The sequence below is a fragment of the Phyllostomus discolor genome, chromosome 7, assembly GCF_004126475.2.
Source record: "Phyllostomus discolor isolate MPI-MPIP mPhyDis1 chromosome 7, mPhyDis1.pri.v3, whole genome shotgun sequence".
In the NCBI taxonomy this organism is placed as follows: Eukaryota; Metazoa; Chordata; class Mammalia; order Chiroptera; family Phyllostomidae; genus Phyllostomus; species Phyllostomus discolor.
Genome location: NC_040909.2, coordinates 37313069 through 37337757, shown reverse-complemented (window position 1 = coordinate 37337757; position 24689 = coordinate 37313069). Strand labels below are relative to the sequence as shown.

The 24689-nt window shown below is 40.5% G+C and overlaps 1 protein-coding gene across 1 annotated transcript in view; it reads right to left on the bottom strand.

Moving 5' to 3' along the window:
- The window catches only part of ATP1B3 (ATPase Na+/K+ transporting subunit beta 3), a 45332-nt gene extending 21496 nt beyond the window's left edge, over positions 1–23836 (bottom strand). The window contains exons 1-2 of the mRNA XM_028518755.2: positions 23472–23836; positions 623–751 (exon numbers count right to left, since the gene is read on the bottom strand). Coding sequence (XP_028374556.1) covers positions 623–751; positions 23472–23580 — 238 coding nt within the window. The 5' untranslated portion in view covers positions 23581–23836. The remainder of the gene's footprint in view (positions 1–622; positions 752–23471) is intronic.
- Between the last annotated feature and the right edge of the window lie 853 nt (positions 23837–24689).

Genomic DNA, 24689 nt, shown 5'->3' with positions numbered 1-24689 from the left:
TAAATAAATAAAAAGAACCAGAAGGAAGACAATATGATTTAAACAATGCTCCAGCTAAGATTTTTTTTGTGCTAAAGTATATTCTCCAGTATCCTGATCCCCTCCTAAGATTATTAATAAAGCAGAAATACATTAAAAGTGCACTCATTTTATTATCTATTAATGTATCATTATTTAATATTTCTTACCACTTCCATACTAAGCAATTAAAAAAAATTAAGTATGTATTTTATAAGACCAAGGCTCTAACCTGAGCTAGAGCCAAAATAAATACTTTGTAAGTAAAGTAACTCAGGACAAAGTGAAACAGCTACATATATTCATAAAAGCCATTCGTACCTATAAATGCATTGGTCAAATTTGGCTTTGGTATAATTCTCAATATTCATTTCTGCTTACCCCTGGCAAGGGACACAAGATTTATCAGCCCACTATGTAAATATTAAAGGTCTTTGTATCAGTATGTAAATATTAAAGGTCTTTGTATCAGTATGTAAATATTAAACAATTAACAAAATCAAACTCTTACATTATCTACCATCAAGGTTTAACAATCTTTTATCTGCTCCGTCAAACATTTGTGATGAAGCTATAAAAACCACGACAACGGCAAGTTAATTACCTGGACTAGAAATCTGGTCACGATATTTTGGAACCTCATCGTTCAGCGTCTGAAGCATAACCCACATTGTGAACGTGAAGAGTGTAGCCAGGAACCCATAAAAGACTAGGTAGAAGAGCAAGATCAAACCTGTAAAAGAAAGTAAAACTTATGAAATTTAGAGATATAAACATACTTTGTGTGCATGTGTGTCCAGATTAAAAAAACAAAACAAAAACTAACCAACCACTGCAAGGCCAGGATGCCAAGCTCTGCCATGCACACAGCCACATATCTCCATATTCAGAATATGAATTTGCCCAAGCAAGGGGTATTCCAGCAAGGGAGCACCCACCCATCCTTGAGCCCTCCTCTCCTCTAACATTTCCAGGTACAAATAGCTTCTCCAGGGCACATTCTGGTTCAAGGTCAGAGCTTTAAAATTCCAGCACATGGGGGAGTGTTTCCCAAATGGGACTTGATGCTCTCTAGAAAAATAAAAGATTATTTTAAGTGGGACTAACCCAATCTGTACATGTTCCTTTAAGTGGCAAATAGAAAAGAATGAGTACGCCAATCCCATATTTTACACAGTAATTATATGAATAAATTTAAGTGTTAAAAAATGAGTTGAGCCCTGGCCAGTGTGGCTCAGTGCACTGAGTTGCCAGTTTGATTCCCAGTCAGGGCGCATGCCTGGGTTGCAGGCCACGTCCCCAGTAAGGGGCATGCAAGAGGCAACCACACATTGATGATTCTCTCCCTCCCTTTCTCCCTCCCTTCCCCCGTCTAAAAATTAAAAAGTGAGTTGATTTAAAGAATAGCCAGGAAATGTACAGAAAGGCAAATCCTAAAGATGGCATTCAATGAATCAAGTTCAGGAAACACTGGTCGGGTGGGAGGCTCATTCAAAAGTGGAGAGAGGTCAAGACTGGAAACAAGCACCCCAACCAATGGGCCTTCACAACTCTACTGCGAAGCACAAAGCAAAAGCTGGCAGATGCAAGTCTCAACATCAGGAGCTTAATCTTTCTCGCTTCAATCTGAAAACACTGATTGAGCTAGCCTAAGCCAGTGACCTTTCCTCTTTGAGAACATCTAAAAGTAGTTCTTTTTCTCAAATGTGTATATCTGAAGTTCTACTGGTCACCATCAAAATTACACAGAATATTAAAATCACACACTTATAGTTACATGTTTACAAATTGATCAATGAGTATTAAACAAATCCTCAGGTATAACAGTAAGTTAAGAACACGTAATTCCTCAGAGTTGAATTAACATCAGCTTTATGTCCCAGCCTTAAAGCCCAATTTTGTTTCCTCAATCAACTCCTGGCAGAGAGGCTCGAGCAGGGGTTCCTAACCTGGAATCTGCGGACTCCTCACCCCTACTCCCCAGAAGTTTTCCATAATGATGTATTTCAAAATACATCACCCTTCGCACCCTGCCAGGAGCAGCTCTGCTACGTTCCGATTCTCAAAAGACGTCATGACCCCAAAAGAGATTTGGGGAAAAGCTAGGTAATCTTATTTCTTAATTGCAGCCCAGGAAACTGTCTGCCTTTCCCCACGTTTTCAAGTAAGGGGGAAAAATAGTTAAGATGATTTCATTTTAATTTAGGCTAACATGCCCCCCGTCCCCACCCCGCCCCAATTACCAGGAGGCCAAAATAGGGAGCGAGAGGACAGGAGGAGGAAAGGAGAGCATGTCACCTTCAGACAGCATCACTTCCCTAACCACACAGCGATCCTGTTGCAGGAAAAAAAGGGAAGATAAATCTCAGTGAAGCGATCAGTTAACTAGAGAGGGAAAAGAAACACATGTGAAGCTCAAAGGCTAGTTTAATGACATACAGGGGAGAAATGACTCTTTCAGATCTGGATGTCTGCAGGATCTACGGATAAAATCCTCCACACAGTAGACCACAGTGGACCAACACTGTACATAAATGTAGTGAGTGTGGGCTTGGTTCCAATAAAACCTCACCCAAAAACAGGCAGAGTGAGGCCAGAGTAGTTTGTCAACCAGTGCAGGAGGTATTAAACAGAAGTTCAAAACAAAAGTGCTAAGGGTTAAATTACCTGGCATTGTTTTTAAGTCATCTCAAACACTTTTATTATACCATTCTCAAAACTTCATTTTAAACTTCCATACACAAGGTTAGAAAGCAAATAAACATACAGTAGACATGAACAAGCGGTATCCAAGTGTGGTTTCTAAAGAACCATTACAGAATGAAAAGTGTTCAAACTCCCTATGAAGAGTTAGGGTCACAAAACATACACAAATTAATAGCCATGTCCCAAATCTGATGCTGTGCACTAGTGCGTTAAGTCAATTTGAATGTAGGAAGTGTACAAACAAGCAAATAAGTCATTTCCAGCACTGCAGCGAGTTTTCCCTACTTGATTTTTTTTATTGTTTTTCCAAGAGCCCCAAACCTAACATTCAAAAATTAAAATTAATCTCACTTATAAATGTCATACATGAAACAACAGCAACACTTAACCTCCTTTCCCCTACTAAGACAAAAAAAAAAAAAAAAAAACAGAAAATAAGAACAGAAATTGTAAATTGCTGCTCTAACAGGGGAAACTTGCAGCTAGAGACTCAGATGCCATTTCCTGATGGGCCTAACACGATGCGAGAGCTCAAGCTGCAGGCGTCCTCGGTCAGTAAAACGGGCAGGTGGACGGAACTGCTCAGTGTGCCATGCTGCCCCAGTGCTAGTTACTGTGAGCAGGAAACAACAAATGAAGCTTAAATCGTGCTTATATTACTGATATTCCCTAGCTTAAAATCCTTTTAAGAATTTCCTTACCTCATTAACCAACTAAAGAAAAATGGACTAAAATTCTGAAGAAACATCAGTTTCTTAAATAGTCTAAAGTCAACAGAATCATAACCAAAGATGTTTACTCAAAATACGCATCAAAAAGTTTCATGCTGTAATTACACCACTGTCCTAACAGTGCGGCGGCAAAGCAATCCCACTGCTACATTTGCACTCTCAGCTCTAAGGCACATAAGACTTTGAACGGCTAAAAACTTCTGCCTCTCCCTCAAACAGGAATTGACCCTCCTCCTCCCTCTTCCTTTCTGTTCCTTGAGAAGCCCTGTTTTCAAATCCTTTTCCTCTCTCTGCTCCTGTTCTGACGAGGGGGTAGATGCAGCTGGGGGCTACGTAGTACAGTGACAACATGCACTGGCTATGCCAGCCAGGCTCAAATCCTGGCCTGACCACTCTGTCCCATCTGGAGGGGAGGGAAAAAAAAGGAGTAATAATAGTATTTAATTAATTTAATTTATAGAAATGAAAACAAAAGCCCAGGGATTTGATGACATAAAAAGGAAAAACATTCAGGGGGAAAAAGGCCAACAAAGTAGAAACATTTTTTGGAATAATGCTGCAACTAGGCTTTAAGGCTAAACTTAAGGTTTAAAGCCTAATCTATTCAACTGCATTTTACTCTCAAAAATGTTTTAGCAAACGAGGCTTGATTCAGGTGGACTCTTAAGCAGCAAGAACTCTGGCCAAGGTTTGGCCTATGTCACCCATGGGAAAGAAAAATGGGTGGTTGTGTCCAGTCACCCCCTTTCAACAGCAACTAGGTGTCTGACAATTCCGTTTTGGCACCAGCCACCTGGAGGAGCACAGACCCTACTAATTCAGGCCAGGCCTCCCAGGAATGCCCTTACTTCAGATGCCACCCAAACTTGTAAGCAACTGGCTACCAACCTGGGAGGTTCCCACTACCCACCCCAGGTCCGGTTCTTCACCAGATGACAGGGAACTCAGGAAAGGACTATTCTTAGGATTAGTTTTATTATCAAGGGTACACAAAGGGTGAGGTCTGGGAGGGAATGCAGTTTCTATGCCCTCTCCTCCTAGAATGAAGGCCAATCATCACATCCACGTGTTCCCCAACCTTGAAGCTCCACTAAGCTTCAGTATCCAGAGCTGTTATTGGGATTTCATTAGGTGGACATGACTAAATCATTGGCCACGTGATTGAAACCAATCTGCAGCTCCCTCTGCTATCCTCCCTGGAGGTCAGGGCTACCTCCAAATCACACGATTAGTCCTTCCAGGTACCAGCTCCCATGGAACCTATCTGGAAGCCCCACTATGTGTCATTCTGTTAGCATAGTAAAGGCACTCTTGCCACCCTGGCACCCCTGTGTGCTAGGACCCCGAGACAAAGACCAGACAAACTATTATACAACACCAGCACACATAACCTGGGGGGGGGTGGTGGTCGTTAGGCTTCATCAAAGCCTGCACATACATATCCACTCAACACACTGAGATCCTGTGACCTGACTCCCTACTGCAAACTTCCTTGCTACCTGAGGGTGCCTACATCCCAGAAAGACTGTGCCTCTCCTCAGACAACTTTTTCTGCTGACCAGAAAAAAGTTTGCTTTTTCTGTCCCCTTGGTAAACAAGTTAGTGTTTTCCTTACAGTTTAAAAAATTTTAAAGTAGAGACAAATACAATTTTTAAAAAATCAATTATGGACTTCCAGACAAGATGGAGGCATGCTTTGCCTCCTCACACTACAGCAAAAATTATAACGAGGTCACAAAACAAGTATCACCCAGATTAGTCAGAAAATCAAGCTGTATGGAAGTCTGACAACCAAGGATTTAACAGAAGTCACATTCATCCAGATGGGCAGGAGGGGTGGAGATGTAGAGAGGCATGGAGACCAGAAGTGGTGCTAAGCAATGCAGAGAAATGGTGGAGTTGGCGGTCACACACTTGTGCATGGCAGATAAAAGTTGGGAAGGACACCTTGGAAGCCAACGACCCCAGCCTGACACCAGACTGCCCAGACCAGGGGTCCAGAGCCAGGAAAATAAGTTCCCAGAATTTCTGGCTGTAAATCCGTGGGGGTTGGGGCAGCAGAAGAAACTGCAGGATTCTCAGAAGACTCCTCTTAAAGGGTCTGCAAAGGTCTCAGGACTTTACTCAGACCCACATCCTCTGGGATTCAGCGCCAGGTCAACAGCTGGAAGGGCACCAGTGGCACACAGGGAGAAAGTGAAGTGACTGGCCACAGGACAAGTGCTGGAAGGCAGCTTCCTCCTGGGCAAATCTCTTCAGAGGCAGGCAGTGGCCCTGTCTCCTCTCTGAGCCCCCTCCATACAGAGCCACAAAGAAGTAAAACAGGTTGCCCCACCCTGGCAATTACCTAAGGCTCCGCTCCACACAACTTATAAATGCCTTTTCTACAATAAACCACACTACTGAGACAGGCAGTCAAAGCAGCTCTACCTAATATACCGACACAAGAACAGGGAGGCTGACAAATTGAGGAGACAAAGAACTATGGCCCAAATGAAAGAACAGAACAAAACTCAGAAAAAGAACTAAACGAAATGGAGATGAGAAACTATAAGATGCAGAGTTAAAAACACTGGTTATCAGGATGCTCAAAGAATTCATTTGACCCAGGAAGAAATGAAGGTTGCATTAAGTGAAATAAAGAAAAGTCTACAGGAAACAACAGAGGAGTGGATGAAGCTGAGAATCATATCAAAGATTTGGAACATAAGGAAGAAAAAAAGCATTAAATCAGAACAGCAAGAAGAAAAAAGAAGTCAAAAATGAGGATAGAATAAGGAGTCTCTGGGAAATCTCCAAACGTACCAACATTTGAATCATAAGGGTGCCACAAAGAGAAGAGGAGGAGCAAGAAACTGGAAACTTATTTGAAAAAATAATGAAAGAAAACATCCCTTATTTGGTGATGGAAATAGGCCTGTAAGTCCAGGACGCGCAGAGAGTCCCAAACAAGTTGGACGCAAATAGGACCACACTAAAACACATCATAATTAAAATGCCAAAGGTTAAGTAAAGATAAATCAGGAACCTTAAAAGCTGCAAGAGAAAAAGAGTTATCTACAAAGGAGTTTCCATAAGACTGTCAGCTGACTTCTCAAAAGAAACCTTGTAAGCTAGAAGGGACTAGCAAGAAGTATTTAAAGTGATGAAAGGCAAGGACCTACGACCTAGATTACTCTATCCAGCAAAGCTGTCATTTAGAGTGTAAGGACAAATAAAGTGTTTCCCAGACAAAGTTAAAGGAGTTCATCATCACCAAGCTATTATTACAGGAAATGTTAAATATAAGAAAAAGATCGAAATTATGAACATTAAAAAGCAACAAATTCACAAATATCAAAAACTGAATCTAAAAAACAAACTAAGCAAACAAGAACAACAGGAATAGAATAATAGATATGGAGATCATTTGTAGGGTTATCAGCTGGGAGTTCAAAGGGAGAGAAGGGGACAAAAGATGCGGGGATTAAGAAGTACAAATCAGTAGGTACATATAGACAGGGCGATATTAAGCACAGTATAGGAAATGGAGTAACCAAAGAACTTACATGCATGACCCTGGACATGAACTAAAGGGGGGTGATTGCTGGAGGGAATGAGGGTACTGAGAGGAGGGGAGCAAGAGGGAACAACTGGGGCAACTGCAATAGCTTAATCAATAAACCATATTTTTTAGACGTCAATTAAATGGATAAGTTTAAAATCTAGCATATTTCAATTTTTAAAAATAACTTTTTATTGAGGTATAATTCACATTTTATTGACCCATGAGTGGAATTGCTAGGTCATATGATAACTCTACAATTAGCCTTTTTGAGTGCATGCCAGACTGTTTTCCAAAGCAGTTGTACCATCTACATTCCCACCAGCAGTGCTCCAACTTCTCCACAGCCTCATCAACATTTCTTACTGCCTTTTAATACAGCTATCCTACTGGGTGTCATCTGCATTTCCCTAATGGCAAATGATACTGAGTATCTTTTCACAATCTTATTGGCTATTTGTATCTTCTTCGAATAACTATCTATTCAGATCTTTGGCCGATTTTTATTTTGGGTTGTTTTTTTAAACTTAACTGAGTTCTAAGAGTTCTTTCCATATTATAGATGCAAGCCTCGTATCAGCTGTAAGATGTACAATTATTTTCTCCCTTTCTGTGGGTTGTCTTTTCACTTTCATCATAGTGCCCTTTAAAGCAGAAAAGTTCTTAATCTCACCCTGGCTGGTATGGCTCAGTGGACTGAGTGCCGGCCTGCGAACCAAAGGGTTGCTGGTCCAATTCCTAGTCAGGGCACATGCCTGGGTTGGGGGCCAGGGTCCCACTTGGGGACATGTGAGAGGCAACCATGCATGGATGTTTCTCTCCTCCTCTTTCTCCCTCTCTAAAAATAAATGAAATTTTTTTTTTAAAAAAAAGTATGTAATCTTGATTAAGTCCAATTTATCTATTCATTCTTTGGTTGCTTGTGCTTTTAGTTACTTGGTGTCATAGCAAAAACACCACTGCTCAGCCCTGTCCTGTGTGGCTCAGTTGGCTGGGCATCACCCCACAAAGCTAAAGGTCATGGTTTGATTCCTAGTCAGGCTGCCTAGGTCACATGTTCAGTCCCCAGTCAAGGCATATACGAGAGGCAACTGATTGCAATTTCTCTCTCACATTGATGTTTCTCTCCCTCTCTCTAAAAACAAATAAAATCTTAAAAAACAAAAACAAAAGAACACCACTGCCTAATGCAGTCATGAAAACCTGTATCTGTTTTTTTAAAGAATTTTATAGTTCTAGCTCTTAATTTTCTTAAACTAATGAGTATGTATTATTTTTACAATAAAGATATATATATATATCTACACATGCAATCAAATTTCATATATTTATTAAAATTATGGTGTTATAAAAAGGTTAAACAAGATTAAATAACCTGCCCAGGATTAACCTGCCAGTAAGAGATACACCCAGGCCAGTGCCTCTCCATGTGGTACCTTACTTGGCCTGCTCTGCCCGGAAGCCTCAAGTTGTTACCTTATGTAATCAAAACTCTCATTCTCTGAAAAATATTTCAACCATTCTGAGTTACTCAAGGTGACAGAAATTTACATAGAATAAAATTATCGTGAGTGGCAGACACATAAACCAGGAACTACAGATATTAAGTGTTAGGGGGAAAATCACAGAAGAATGAACTATCTCTAGCAGGGAGAGGAAGAACGGGATTTCATCAGACAAGACTGCCCAGAAACAAGTGAGTTGGCTCACCAAAGATGGAGAACAGGACCTGCACACCAAACACAAAATACTATCAAATGTAAACTGTAATTAAAAAAATTTTTTTTTAAAGATTTTATTTACTTATTTTTAGAGAGGGAAGGGAGGGAGAAAGAGAGAGAGAAACATCAATGTGTGGTTGCTGGGGACCATGGCCTGCAACCCAGGCATGTACCCTGGCTGGGAATCGAACCTGGGACACTTTGGTTCCCAGCCCGAGCTCAATCCACTGAGCTATGCCAGCCAGGGCTTAAAATTTTTTAAATAAAAGAAATTTTAAAAGATAAAAGGAAAGCAATTACATAAGTATGATTTTTTGAAAAATTAATAACTGAGACACCAACATGATGACACTATAGTGGAAGAGAACAAGAGGAAGCTCTGGATCAAAAACCACATGACCAGATGATTCCACAGCAGGAGCAGCCAGGTGAGTAAACTGTGCTCCTGCCCCCCAAACATGCATGCCCCCTGGTGCCAAGAAACTAGGAAGAGCAGCAGCAGCATTTACTATGCAGTGGAAACCGGGAGCATGAGGCTTGGGCTGAAAAAGTGGCCAGTGTCCTACATGGGCTGGTAAAAAACCTAAAGGAGTACAGTCTCCACACCTAGACCAGCTCTCGGCTACTACATGTGCTACCTACACCCCCAAGGCTGTGACAGGGAAGTCTAAACACAAAGGGGAGGGGCACAGATCCAATAATTACAAAATATTTGAGAAAAGACTAATCCAAAGAAGTTATAAACTCTACAAAGTCACACCTTAACAAAATGGGTTATAACAGCAAATGCAGCAAGGGAGAGAGAGAAGTGTAATTAAAATTATAATTATAGGAGAGTAAAAGGTGAAAAATGATTTTTTAAAGAAATCAGTATTCATATTTTGATTATTAAAATAAAAAATGTAGATAAGCTGAATTAGAGGTAAGTCAAATTTTAAAAATCCAGATATTTAAGGAAATAGAAAGGCAAACCCAAGACTGAGAGAAAATTTTGCAAAACATGTAACCAACAAAGAACTTATAAGCATCTAGAATATATGAAGAACTCTTAAAGCAACACACTTTTTTAATGGGTAAAACGTTTGAACGCAAACTTCACCCGTATGTAAAAATGGGAAAACAAGCTCACGAAAAGGTGCTCAGTATCATTAATCATCAAGGAAGGGCAAATGAAAACCGTGAGCCACCATGACACACTTACCAGCATGCTAGAAATGTCAGACTGTCAACACCAAGCGATGGCCCAGGAGTGGAGCAACTGAGACCCACACACTCCTGGTGGGAACACACCAAAACACAACACAACACAACCCAACACCATTTTGTAAAACACTTTGACAACTTTTCAAAAAGTGAGCAACATGTACCTATGATAGGAGCCCAGCCAATACATTCCTAAATATTTGACCAAGAAAAATGAAAGCACATGTTCACAGAGGAAAAATATATGAATACTCACAGGTGATTTATTTGTAATCACTAAAAACTGCAAACAACCCAAACGCACACCAACATATGAATAAATTCTGCTATATCTACACATGAACTACTCAAAATAGTTATGTTGAATAAAATAAGTTAGTCCACTCTCCCCCAAGAGTACAGACTACATGACTCCTTGTATTTAAAATTTGAGAAAGCACAAACCAAAGTGTCAAAAAGCAGATCTATTTTTGTCTGGGGACTGGGAAGACAGAAGGAGATGGACTACAAAGGGGCAAGAGGAAACCGATGAATATGCAGGCATTCTACAACACTGGGCAGAAAGACAGAGAGGGAGTGTGTCTGGGAATTGTAGAGATGTGGGGACAGAACCACAACACCAACAGATCTAATAGTTCCACCGGGAAAGGGGGAGGGGGAATGCTCAACGAAATATCAAATTCTGTATCTAGATCAGCACAGATTTAAAAAACACTGAAAACATCCTGTACCTAGACACAAACTAGAAATTTCACAATACCAAATCTAAAGAGAAAATTTCATAAAGCTTCAAAAAGATAAAATAGGTTACCTAAGGCAGAGAAATATGATATAGCAGAATTCATTAGGCAAAAATAAAACAGTATATTCCAAACTGAGAAAAAATGATTATAAACTACAATATCAATCAACCAAGGCAAAAAAAAAAGAGAAAAAAACAAAACAACAACAACAACAACAAAACAAAACCCACTTCCAGACATACAAGGACTCAGAATTACCAACCTCAAATCCTACCTGGAAGAACTGGTCATATAATACAAAAAAGAAACAATGGAAGAGCAATAGCAAAAAATTGCTAACAACCAAAGTGTCCTCAAACAAAGCAAGGGAGAAATAAAATAAAATACATAATGGAAACCTATAAGCAGTAGTTAAAAATGAATCAAACAGATCTCAAAAACTCTAAGCAGAAAACAGTAACCTCAAAATGATACATATCACTTGCTTAAATTTAAAACACTCCGAGTTACAGATTTGTATAAATGTATGGAGTGTTTTTAAATGGGTCAGAAATTACAAAACAAATTCACAAATAGTGAGTACCTCTGAATAGAGAAGGAAGGAATTGGAATTTCTTTCCCTATCAGATCTGAGGAATGACTGACATACAGTCACTTTCACTGGTTTCAACTGCACAATTCCAACCAGTGTGGATTGCTGTACGACCTGTGCCGCCACCACCACACTACAGATATGGATACAGAACACTTCCGCTACCCCTGAAGACTCTTGTGCCCCTTTGCAACCCCTGCATCCTTCCACTTTCAGGAGTCAGCCAATTATCTAAAAAGTTAAAATTTGTAATTGTTTAAATTGTAAAACAAACTAAAATCCTCAAATATTATAACATGAATAATTTAGTAGTTGTCAAGTAATTTTAAAACTTCTCAAAGTGAGTTTAAAAAATCTACTAAATGCTATTTATAAAAGAAAACCTAAAATGAACACATGTAATGGTTGAAAATAAAGTCTCAAAAACAAATGTAGATGTGGTACTGTTTACTGTAAGCAAACTAGACTTCAGACCGAAAAGCGTTATGGAAAACAGTGTGGAATTTCCGCAAAAAGTTAAAAATGGCACTGCCTTTTGACCCAGCAATCCCATTTCTGGGAATGTATCTGAAGAAACCTGAAACACTAATTTGAAAGAATACATACACCCCTATGTTCACTGCAGTACTATTTACAATAGCCAAAATCTGAAAACAGCCCTTGTGCCCATCAGTAGATGACTGGATAAAAAAGCTGTGGTACATTTATACACTGGAATACTATTCTGCCATTAAAAAGAAGAAAATCTTACCTTCTGCAACAGCGAAGTAAAATAAGCCAATCAGAGAAAGACAAATACCATATGATCTCATTTATATGCAGAATCTAATAACAAAAATAAACTAAAGAAACAGAGGCATGGATACCTGGAACAGACTGACTGCTGTCAGAAGGCAGGGTGTTTGAGGGGCTGGATGAAAGATGATGAAGGGATTAAGCAGTGTGTGTGTGTGTGTGTGTGTGTGTGTAGATACACATATCATATACCTACAGATCTATAGGTAGATATAGATATCTATACAGATGTAGATATAGATATATATATATCTCACAGACACAGACAATAGTATGGTGATAACCAGAGGGAAAGGGGGAGAGGGGAGGTGGGGCTGAGGGGAGGTGGAGGTGGGCAAAGGGGGGGTAAATGGGGACAGAAAGAGACTTTGCTCTGGGTGATGGACACACCACACAGTGTGCAAGAGGATGTTTTGTTGAGCTGTACACTTGAAGCCTGTATGGTTTTGTGAACCACAGTCGTCCCAATAAATTCAATTAAAATGTAAATGAAAAGCAAGATATAGCATAACAGCCATAAACCTTCATGATGCTAAGTGGCTTAAAATATATAAAACAAAAGTAGAACTATAAATTCATCACAACCACGAGTAGGAATTTTACCATATTTCTTGCAGAAATCCACAGATCAAGTACACAATGTCAACAGGACAGTATTTTTAAAACTTAACCACCAGTGATCTAACATATGTAGAATGTTGCAGTCATGAGAAAATACACTCTTTACGAACTTGGAACAATGTTCCCAAACTGACCATGACTTAAATTAAGAAAAACAAAAAACTAAATGCAAAAACAACAAACAAACCCCCCCCCAAGGCCACATTCTCTAAAGTCAAAGTAAACATATTACAAATTAAAATAAAAATTTAGAAAAACAAACTTTTAAATAATCCTTGGACTAAAAACCTGAAATATTCAAAATTCAAAACAATAATGTAGTTTATGCAGAACACAATAATGCAGAACACAAAGGAAAATCCACAGCCTTACATGCATTCACCAAAAAGCAACTGAGATTAACATAAAAATCAGGTTTTTAATTCAAGACTAAAATACATTCAAGAGAAGTGATTTAATATAAAAGCACAAATAGAAACAAATTGCAAAAACATCACTTAATTTGATGAATAAAACCAGTTTTCAACTAATAAATTTGAAAATAGATGAAATAGGATTTCAATGAAAATAAACATTTTCAAATTAGAAGCTTTTACAAAAAAAATAAACAGATGCCCTGGCTGGGTAGCTCAGGTGGTTGGAGCATCATCCCAATGTGCCAAGGTTGCAGGTTCCATCCCTGGTCAGGGCACACATAAGAGTCAACCAATGAATGCATGAATAAATGGAACAACAAATCAATGTTTCTCTTTTTCTCCCTTCTCCCCCCCAAATCAATAAATAAAAAAGAAAAAGCGAATAAAAAACAAAAAATAAAGAGCTCTAATCTAAGAGATACCAACTAAATGGCTTAGTTGGCTCTCTCAGTTTTCAAGGAATAGATTCTTTTTCCATACATAAACTATCTTTCTGTATGTTCCATAAGTTACCTAAATGGTATTTATGAAGCTAGCAACCTAAATGGTATTTATGAAGCTAGCACTATCAAGATACCAAAAGTAGACAGCACACAAGTTTCTCACATTTATTTCAAGCACTTATATAGGGCTTACATACTAGTGTGATAATGGCATAGGACTGGAGATACAGGTGAACAAAACATAATATCCAGGAAGAAATCCATATAAAATGAGGTTTTACATGTAACAAAGTTGGCAATTCAAATCAGTGAGAAATGATTATTCGGTATATTTTGGGGGAAGTGATTAGGAACAACTCATAAAAAATTGTTATTTGTGGTAACATTAATTTAAAACAAGTACAATTTAAAAAATGAAAGAATTAAGGGACGAAAGAGAACAAAAAGATAAGTGAGAGGCTGAAGAGAAATGGAAACTGAGTAAGCAGAGAAATATGCTAAGTTGCAGTTTTTAGAGAAATTGCAAATTATACTCAGATACGAGCATCCCATCAAACTGGCAAAAATGTTTAAAGAGTGATAATGTCCAATGTGGCCAATGCTCAGAAAGTTGATGGGAAACAGGTTCTTTTAGCCACTGCTGGAGGGAGTAGAAATTGGTACAGTTTTTTTTAGAGGACAACCTATTAATAATAAAAATAAGCATATACTACAAACTGCTGATTCCATTCCTCAGTATTTACCTTAAATAAATGGTTTCACTGAAGCAGTTTTTAAGAAAATCTGGAAACAACCTAAATATTCATTATAAAAAAAAACATGTATTTTGGATACATAGCTCTACACTATGGAACATTATGCAATGACTCAAAGAAATAAGATAAATCTATTTTTTACTGACATGGGAACATAGCCAAGGCATATTAAATGGAAAAAAACAAACCAAATTCTAGAACATACATTTTTCCTATTACTCATGTAAAAGTGGAAAAGAAAATTACTTATTCCTATATTCTATATATACACACACACATATACATATATAAATGCACTGAAAAAGGACTGGTAGGAAAACTGATAAATAATCATTATCTGCAGAAAAGACTCCATGATTAGTGGAAGGCAATCAAGAGAAACATAAACGTATTTGTGTATTCTTTTTTCTCCAAGATTCAGTTAGCAATATTAAAAAAAATACACAGAAAAGTTGAGTGAAATTAAGTAATGTATGGGTGCATACACCCACTTAGATCCCCCAGGTAAAACTCTTACTGTATTTATTTATCTCTTTGTTTATGCACTTTAAGTTGCAGATGTCAGTAGATTTTGGCTCTAAACACTTCAGCATGCATATTAACTAAAATTGAGAGACAAAAATTACATTCAGTGAAAGACACAAATCTCCAGTGTACCAATAATTGGCTTCTGACAAATGATTCAAGCCCTATCAAGAGAAGTTCTCCCACGCCGCTCTCCAGTCAATCCCCACGCCCAGCGTCCTAGAGGCAAACACCAATCTGGGCTTTTTTCCAGCATAGATTAAGTGTTGCTTGTTTTAGAATTTCATATAAGTGAAATCATATACCATGTATTTGCCTTGGTAAAGTCCTTTCTACACTAAGCCTGAGATTCATCTAGGTTTTGTGTACCTGCAGTTAGTTCCTTTTTACTGTTGAGTAGTATCCATTGTGTGGACACACCAGTTTGCTGGTGGGCCCTTGGGCTGTTTCCAGTTTGCAGTTACTATGAATATTCTTGTATAAGTCTGTATGTGGACACAGGTTTTCTTTTCTCTTGGGTAGACACCTAGGAGTAGAACTGCTGGGTCATGGGGTAGAGGTATACTCACTTTTGTATGAAACTGCCAGACCGTTATCCAAAGTGAATACAGCCAGTATTCAGTTAAAAAAGTATTGTAGTTAATTAACAGTAGTTACCAAGGGAAGCTGAGGATGACAGCTGACTTACTTATTATTCATATCTGTATTTTAAAGATTCAAACAATGGTGTCATTTTTGTTATATGAAAAGAACCAAGCCATGAGTCCACATTCCATTTCAGACCAGTTCAGGTTTCTTAGGTCAGCCTAGACCACTACCTCTTAAGTTCTAAAGCATAGTTCAGCAAACCACAGCTGCTGCCTGTTTTTGTAAATAAAATATTGAGAAACAGCTAGGCCCATTAGTTTAGACATTGTCTGTGGCCACTTTCAAGCTACAAAAGAAGAGCTGAGTAGTTGCCACAGACACCATATGGCTGGCAAAGCCTAAAGTATTATCTGGTCCTTTAAAGAAAAGGTTTTCTACCTCTTGTTCTAAAAGCATTCATTTAGGCTTTGTTTTTCATATCAAAGTGATATTTGAAACTTTTCTTATGCAACTAAGACCAAGGGATTTTAAATGAGTTATCTAAGCTGAGATGGAGATGTGGAACTATAAATTAGGTCTGTATTTTGAGTTCTAGTTGGGTCATTTTCTTGGGATATCTGTGTACTTCTAAGATTCATCAAGTAAAAAGTACGTATTTATGCCAGCAGGCTCATGTTTACTATGATGCCCTAACTGAAAACTTTAAAATGAATTAGAAGTTTAGTGGGACAGAATCACGGTGAGCTAAGGGGAATTACGCCTTTCTGTACAAGTATCTATACAAAGATGACTTGCATGTGGAGATATAACAACTGGACCACAACACTCTCAACTTTAGCCCAAGCAATAGGCAAATCTCAAGCTGAAACTTATTAAATGACAATCTGTTCATCCAAAAAAAAAAAAAAGTAAGACTTACTATGTGCTAGTTGTTGTGGGGATATGAAATACAGAAGTAAATCACCCTGAGAACATATAGTTAGTTTTACACACACACACACACACACACCCGCAACTTCAACCAGGATGCAAAGTTTTATGTGCTACAGGAGGTAAATGTAGTATTATTTTCACTTGGGCATCATCAGCAAAGGCTTTGGGCAGCAGAGCTGGCAATCACGCTAGCTTGGAGAATAGGGAAGATTCATGATACAGAGAATGAAGGGCATGGGAGAGTGAATGTGCATGGCATTCCAGACCCAGAGCCTCACAAACCCCCATAGAGCTTTGACATGTGATGTCTGGGAAGTAAGGCGGGAAATGACAGGTTATAAGGTTGAAAATTGAGTTTTAAGCCAATAAGCCTGAAATGCCAAGCTGTCTTGGAAGTTATTTCGACCTTCTGAAAGCAGTGGAGATCCCCAGTTTTGGGGTACAGGAAGTAGCATGATCAAAGCTGCAGCCTGAGAAATAATCTGACAGCACCGAGATTGCACAGGTTTAGGTCACGATGGTTCCAACTGCTTCCTGGGATCTTTCTGGGGATGGACCAGGAGTTAAGGGCCCACCTTCCTAGAATCAACAACACTTTTCAAAAAGCTGGAAAGCCAATAGTCTGTGTTCACTTGAAAAAGTTACAAAAGCTTTTTATCTGATGCTTTAAGATTTTTAATCAGAAAATTGATAAGAAAAGGGAGGACCAGATCTTGTTAAAGAAGGGACAGAGTTCGGTGGAGGTGTTAAGGGCTAAGACATTTCAAACAGGTAGCAAGTGTTAGGAGCTGGGAAAATGAATATCCCAGGCTCCCTGCATGTGTGCTTTCACAAAATACTGGGGGGCGGGAGAGTGGAGGAGGGTTTGCAGGATGAGCAGGTCAGAAGCATGGACAGAGAACTGGCCTAATCTGTCCATGTTTCGAGCCCACATGATACAAAAGAATAGTGATACTGTTTTCAAAAATTACAAATATAGGAGCAACTCATAACTTTAGTGGAGGAAGAGGAAAGACTCCATCTACTAGGTGATATATAAGGTGCCACAGTTACCTAAGCCTCACTCTCACAGGTTAATGGGACAGGCATGAAGCAACTGGAATCTGAGATAGATGTTAAATCAGAAAGTAAAATCTGAGTGACCTTTGCGATTGTTTTATGAAACTGCAAGGGAAGATGATGAAGAAAAATCAAGGCCAAAGACAGCACCTAGAAAATATACATTTGGTAAAGAGGAGAAGAGCAGACAGGAAGGAACCAGGAAGGGAATAGTTAGAGAAGTATGGAGTTGGGCTAGGGCCACTGTTTTTGTGTGTTACTAGCCAAAGTACCTCATGCTTTGGATGAGGGTCAGTTCCAAAGTTGTATCTTACCACAGCATCAGCAAAGTAAGAGCCAACTCCACAACTAACTCAGTAACAAAGCTTCAATAGATATGTGGGAGGCTAAGTTAGAGAATTCTTTTCAGAAATATTAGTAATAGTTGAGTCTGCCTTGTAAGGGAGTGGGTGACACTATCAATTCAGCCCTCATTAAATTTGAGAGCAAGTAAACTTTAAAGGAAAAAAAAAAAGCCTAAAAAGAGCAATAGGACAGGACCTGGGAGACCTGAATACCCCTGGTTCTGTTACCCTAGTCAGACACTCAACCCAGGTCACAAACTCAGCTGAGTCTACAACAAGAAAGTTAAGTGGAAGCATCTTTAGAACACTGAACTATGAAAGCCTATCAGTGCTGTAGCAACCCCCCCCAAAAACCCCAACCAACCAACCAACCAACAAACAAACAAACGAGGGGGGGAGTGCCCAAACCTTGGGGGAAACGTTATACTATGATATATCAATAGTATCAAAGACATTAAAAATATGTTAAAAAGGACTAATTACACGGGAACCTTTCATGATAGTGTTCAACCATTCAATGGATTTCTACTGCATTCTTACTAAGTGCCAGGCAACAGGCTGGGTATTAGGGCAGGGTGTCAAACTCATTTTCACCAGGGGCAACATCAGCCTCATGGTTGCCTTCACAGAGCTGAATGTAATTTTAGGACTGCATAAATGTAACTACTCCTTAACAGTTAAGGGAGAGCTTGGCGCTGCCACCAGGTAAACAAGGTGCCTGGCCGGATAAAACAAGGTGGAGGGCTGGATTCAGCCCGTGGGCCTTGTGTTTGCCACCTATGTATTAGGGAATCAAGATGAGTAAGACGTGAACAGCAAGCTTATAGTCTAGCAATGGGAAACAACAATACTGAATAAAGTCATATGTACTATAATAAAGCCCGGTATTATGGGATACACAGGAGCACTTGATCCAGTCTTAAAGCAAAAGAGAGGTTAGATGTTTACCATAGATCAGGTTATTAAAGCTGACACCTGAGTTGCCATGTCAAGGTGAAGGAAGGAGGCTCAGAAGCTAGAAAGCAGGCCCAGAGGGGTAGGAGAGAACTGCATGGAATGGCAGAGAGAGATGAAAGGAGAGCAATGAGCCAGAGAGATAATGGAGCCCCTGAGGACAATGGAGGTTTACATGAAGAGGTGCCTATGAAAAAACATCCAACTTAAGATTTCTAATAAGCAACTGGTTATAATAATATAAAAAAGCCATATGGACTAGAGATGCAGATTTGGGAGCCCTAACACAGTGATAGTAACTAAAGCCACCAGAATAGGCACATGTCATGGTAATCACAGTGGTGTCTAGAGCACAACACAGCAAGCTACCCCTCTCCCCCACAGCCACTAAAGAAAGTGCCGCCTCCTGCTGGGTGATGGCTCAGGGTGCCTCTGCTGCTACCCCTGCCACACCCACCAATGACCTTTGCTCACAGTCTGCACACAGGCTAAGGCAAGTTCTATTACTTTCCCAATGGTGCATGGATTTGTCAAGTTTAATGTGTCACATTCCACGGGACAAAGAACACCACCTTACAAAACTATATGATACTGAGAAAAAACACACACTTGCCTTCTGAGGATCCCTACAGACAGACACCCAAGATGGGGTGGTGTCTGATATCCAAAGCAGAGCATTTGTATATAATTAAAGTCTTTATATATAGCTGTTTTAAATAAGGCAATGTGGTGTAACATGCAGTATTTTCACTGCATCCCAAATGTAAATGAGGCATGACCCATAATGGGAGCAGGTAACAGAGAAAATGGCACTTCATGGACCTATAATGAAAGAGAAGGCACATGAACAAAATAATAGGTATTAACTATTTTGGTCTAGAATCCTGACTCTTCCTGGACATCAGTAGCTCAAGCTTTAAGTTAGTCAATGAATTCCAAAGAAGTCTACAAGCAGATGTCATTAGTTGAGGACATGTAATGTCATAATTTTTTCTTTCTAAAATGAAATAAACAAACAAAAAACCTAACAACCTCTGGCCTTGGAGGGAGTCTGAAAGCCCAAGGATTCTGTCACTGAGTAAATTTTGATAAGTCAGATCTGTGGGTTCAATTTTCTCACAGGGCTAGGTTAGTGGTTTTCAAGCTTTTCTGACTCAGCCACAGTGAGAAATACATATTACACTGGTATATCTATATATAAAGAATACAGAAAAATTTCATGGAACAACATTTTCCTGCAGAATAAACTTTGGTTTTTTACTGTTTTATTATTAAAAAAATGTTAATTGCAACACATGGCCCACTACCTCTACAGTTTGAATACCACTGAATGATCTCTAGGCTACCTTTCAGTACTTTCATTTTAATTGTATTTAATGCATTTAGGTTTAATATAGCAGCATTGGTCACAAAGTAGTAAATTTTCTTTGTCCTGTGTTCTCCACAAATGGCAACTATTTATTCCTGATACATCCTGATTGTTGTGCTTAAGAAAGCAGTTCTAGAGTCCTGGCTGGTATGGCTCAGTGGACTAAGTGCGGGCCTGAGAACCAGGGAGTCTTTGGTTTGATTCCCAGTCTGGGCACATGCTTGGGTAGCAGGCCAGATCCTCAGTGCTCAGTGGGTGGGCGCGTGAGAGGCAACCACACATTGATGTTTCTCTCCTTTCTCTCTCCATCCCCCTCTCTAAATTTAAATAAATAAAATCTTAAAAAGAAAGAAAAGAAAAAGAAACTAGCTCTAGGTACACTTGGTCACCTACCTACACAGTGTGATTTAGAAGGTTGTGAAAATAAAATGAAATGATTATATGTAAATTATTATAAGCATTTTAAACTGCTGTAACCAAGAGTAAGCTATTTCATATTCAAGTGGCTACTCAAAATCTTTATTATAGCCAGTTTTAAAAAAGGCAACATGGTGTAACATGTAGTGCTTTCACTGTATCCCAAATATAAATGGAGAAATTGTGTTTCAAATATTTGTACTTTTAATATATCTAATGAATCTGGAGAGGAACCTCAGACTATAAGACAAATACAAAAATAAAATCAGGGACAACCTAGATGAATGCCTTATAAAATCCTTGGGGTATACAGAAAAGGCCTTTCTCTACACACCAGGAGACCCGGCAACTTTACCAAGATCAAAAAAAGATGTAACCACCCCCATAACCACTTACACTAAATTCAAAAGCAACTAGAAAAAACCTTTTGCACAAATGAGGATTTTTTTCTTAGGGTTAATACGTTTTCAAAATGTAAAAGTTACATATATATTATACTTGACCTAGAAATTCTACCAGTAGAAAAATCTCAAGTAAATAAATTTTCAAAAATGAAAGGAACAGGAGGAGGAAGGACCAGTACATACAATAATGCACCGGTTAAAACAAAACAAAACAAGAGTCACTGATTTTTCCCTGGGTATGTCCTATGCATACATGAAATATACATGTTAATACACTTGTTAAAAAAATCACAGTACATCTAACTATGTAATGGAACACTAGTCAGGTATTAAAAATGGTAATAGAGACTCTTATTAACGTGGAAAATGGCCACAATATACTGAAAAGATTATATAACACTGTATGACCTCTTTCTGCAGGAAAAAAAATGTTATAGACATTTCTCAAGTCTGCTCAGATATATACCTAAATACTAATAAGGGGCATCTCTGGGATGATGAGATCAACTAGCTCATACAGCACCTCTCCGAGAATTAGAACAAGATACCCCTTGTCTACATGAAGACCCCCATGGTCTAAGGTACACACAGCCTGGTGAGCTGAGTTCAGATTTCAGCCTCCACATTCCACTCCTCCACATGTCCTTGGAGGGATGCCCTTACACTGGGATAACTGGATAATACGGATAATTTTCACCTACTTATGCCATGCTGCACTATTATTACAATGAACAGAAATTTTTAATATTTGTTGTTAAGTGTAATACTTTATTTTCAATTTTGATAAAGGTCTTGCCTTAACCCTAACAAACTAATCCCAGCTTTACTTGTACTACTTCTGCTGCCCTTAGAGGATGCCCCATTCTGTGATAATTTGGGCACGTTATCAATTTAAATGCACACAGCAAATAAAACCTCTAGCCCAACCTCATATAATACAAAGGTTAGATATAGAGAGCATTATCTCCAGTAAGAAAGGTCATTTCCTTCTAACAGTAAGTGAAGACACTAATCACTGGAAATGAAAATGCACTGAGGAAGGAAGTTAGCCTACAGAAATTAATCCCTCTAGAAGGCTCAAAAATTCCTTCAGCAAAAGTTAGTACACTCGAGAAACAATAACAATTGTTCACCACTCCCTCCCCAACCCCCGCCCCCGCCCCCCCCCCCCCCCCCCCCCCCCCGCATTTATCTCCAGACACAAGATGTATTTCCTCATTACACTAGTGGGTTCCCAAAAGACAGCCATTTAAATAAAAATTGTGAGTGATTACCATGCAGTTAGGCAAGGCATCTGTAAAATAATACAACCGCTGGACCAGGATTAAAGGAGAACTGGGTTCTTTTCTTGGCTCTGTGGAATATGTAATTTTACACAAAGCAAAATCACAACCTCTCCACATACTTTTTTTCTTTTCTTTTCTAACTTGGGTTTTGGTTTAAAAAACCTCCAAGGCCCCTTTCAGCTTGTGATAGGACTAAAGCCACCTTTCCATCACTCTGGAGGAGCCGATTTCAGTCAGCAGCAAGTTTATTTTCTAAGTTATGCCTAATTTTCTATCTTTATGCTTCTCTTACAAATGCAACTAAATAATTCTCAACTCCAGGAATTTAATCTCAGAAAAAAGTTCTGCCGAGACCCACTTACAAAATATTTTTCAAAAGGTCCACAAAGAATAAAATTAGTTTACCTAATGTTTCCAAAAAGACAGTCACCCTAAAGCAGCACTACATCGGTGAATGGCTTATTTTTTTTTAAACAAAGAACTCATACAGAGAAAAACTGCTAACATATACAACCATCACACGTTTTGGAGGCACAGAAAAACATTGTGCCATTTAGATAGGATTTACTTTCCCCCAAAGAAGCAATTTTTCTAATAAAGAAAACCTCTATAATTAAAAAGGAATTAGGGAGGAACCAAGTTTTCAGGGTCTTTTCACTCCCCAAATTCAAGTGCATTTTCGTGGACGATGCACTTGGTTTAACTCACCACGGCATTCATGCAACCCACACACTTAACACTCTCACTCTTTCTGACCTGTTGGGGTGGCAGAATGGACGAGTCACAAGATAGCAGCGGGAGTGGAAATTTCCTCTCCCCGGGTGTGGGGCAGGGTCTGGCTTCCCCGAACCGCTCGGCGCCACCAGCGCCTCCGCCAGGGCCTCTCCCCGCCGGCACGCTCCGTACAAAGAGGCCCGGGAGCTCGGTCCCCTGCACTTTCGGAGGTCGGCCCCGGGCGGAGGTCCCCGGCTTCCGGGGCCGCTCAGGGTGAGAGGCCCAGGCAGCACGTGCGCTCTGGGCGGGGAGGAAGAAACCGGCGCAACCAGGCGGGGGGCTGTCCGCGGGCCCTCTGCCTCCGCTGCCAGCGAGGGCCCTCCGGCTGCAAGAAAAATGAATGGGCCGCGCTCCGCCGCCGCTCGGATTCGAGTCTGGAGGCCGGGGTCGAAAACCGCTGCCGGCGGCAGAGGCGGATCCTGGGGCCACCCCCGCCGGGAGACACCTCCCGCTTTTCCTTTCCCCTCCAACCTTGCCCGGAGCCCTCTGGATCGCGGCCGGCCCCGCACGCCCCACAACAGTCTGCTTACCCCAGCTCTTGGCGGTGCGTCCCAGGAACTCTCCTTTGGTCGGGTTGTAGATGAAGAGCTTCCACTCGGCCAGGCTCTGGTTGAAGGACTTCTTGTCTTTCTTCGTCATGGTGTGTGCGCCTACGGCGAGGGGAGCGGCGGCCGCGGCGGTGGAGGCGGCGAGGAGCGCGGAGGTGCGTCCCGGCTCAAGCGGCACAGCCCGGAGTCGGCGGCAGAAGGTGGAACTGCGGAGGACACCTCCTCGTTGCCCCGCTTACTCGAACCGACTGCTCCGCGAGGAGCAAGGCTACCGCTGAGGCCGCGGGAGCCTGACGTCTCCGCCCGCCGCAGCCAATCCCCGCGCCGCTGGACCCGCGCCGCCACAGCCGCCACCACCGCCTCCCGCCTGCGGCCTGGCGCGGCCTTAGGGGCGAGGACGCCCCGCCCACAACCCTGCCCGCCCCCTCCCCGCCCTGCTGTTCCCCTCCTTGCAGTTCCCTGCCCAGGTCAGTGATCGCTCGATGTTTCTTTCGCCCTGGTCGAAGGAGGCAGAAAACTTCACAGAGCAGCTTTAAAAATCCTGAAAGCTTAATAAGAAGCAAATTTATAATAACAAGCAAAAGGTGGCGTCCCCCACCCGCAGGTTTCTCAGAAAGAGGAGTCTGGAGAGATGATGCGGGCAGCGGTCCTCTCCGTTCCTTGCCTGCGGCGGCGTCGGAGGAGCAAAACTCGGAAACGACTCCACTCTGCCTAAAATGTCCTCGCTCAAGAGGGGGCTTAAACTTCCTTTCTCGAGCTACCTCCAAAACCGTCTCCAAGAGATCTCCTTTGGGCTCTATGACGTGACTGAAAGATAGTCTGCTGTATAGGCCAGTGTATTATACCTATAGTGCTGCTCAGAGAATGTCCGTTTTTGGCTCTTTTGACGGATTTAACCAGGAATCTGGGCTGAATGGGAATTTCATTCTAAATATGCCATTCTTAATTCAATGGAGTATAATATTTCCCCAGAATTGATCAAGGAAGTCAATATACAGTACATGCTTTCCTAAAGTTTCTCTCAACGAGAGGCCCTCTGCTTTTCCCCGGACACTGAGATTCTTAATTCACAGGAAGTCAGTTCGTTTAGCGTTGATGCCTAAATAACTTCCCCGGCTTCTCATCTTTTCCACTATAGTGAAAGCTCCCCTCGGTCCGAGCTGAGGGTGCAGTCTACGTTTCCTACACAAGATGGAGCTG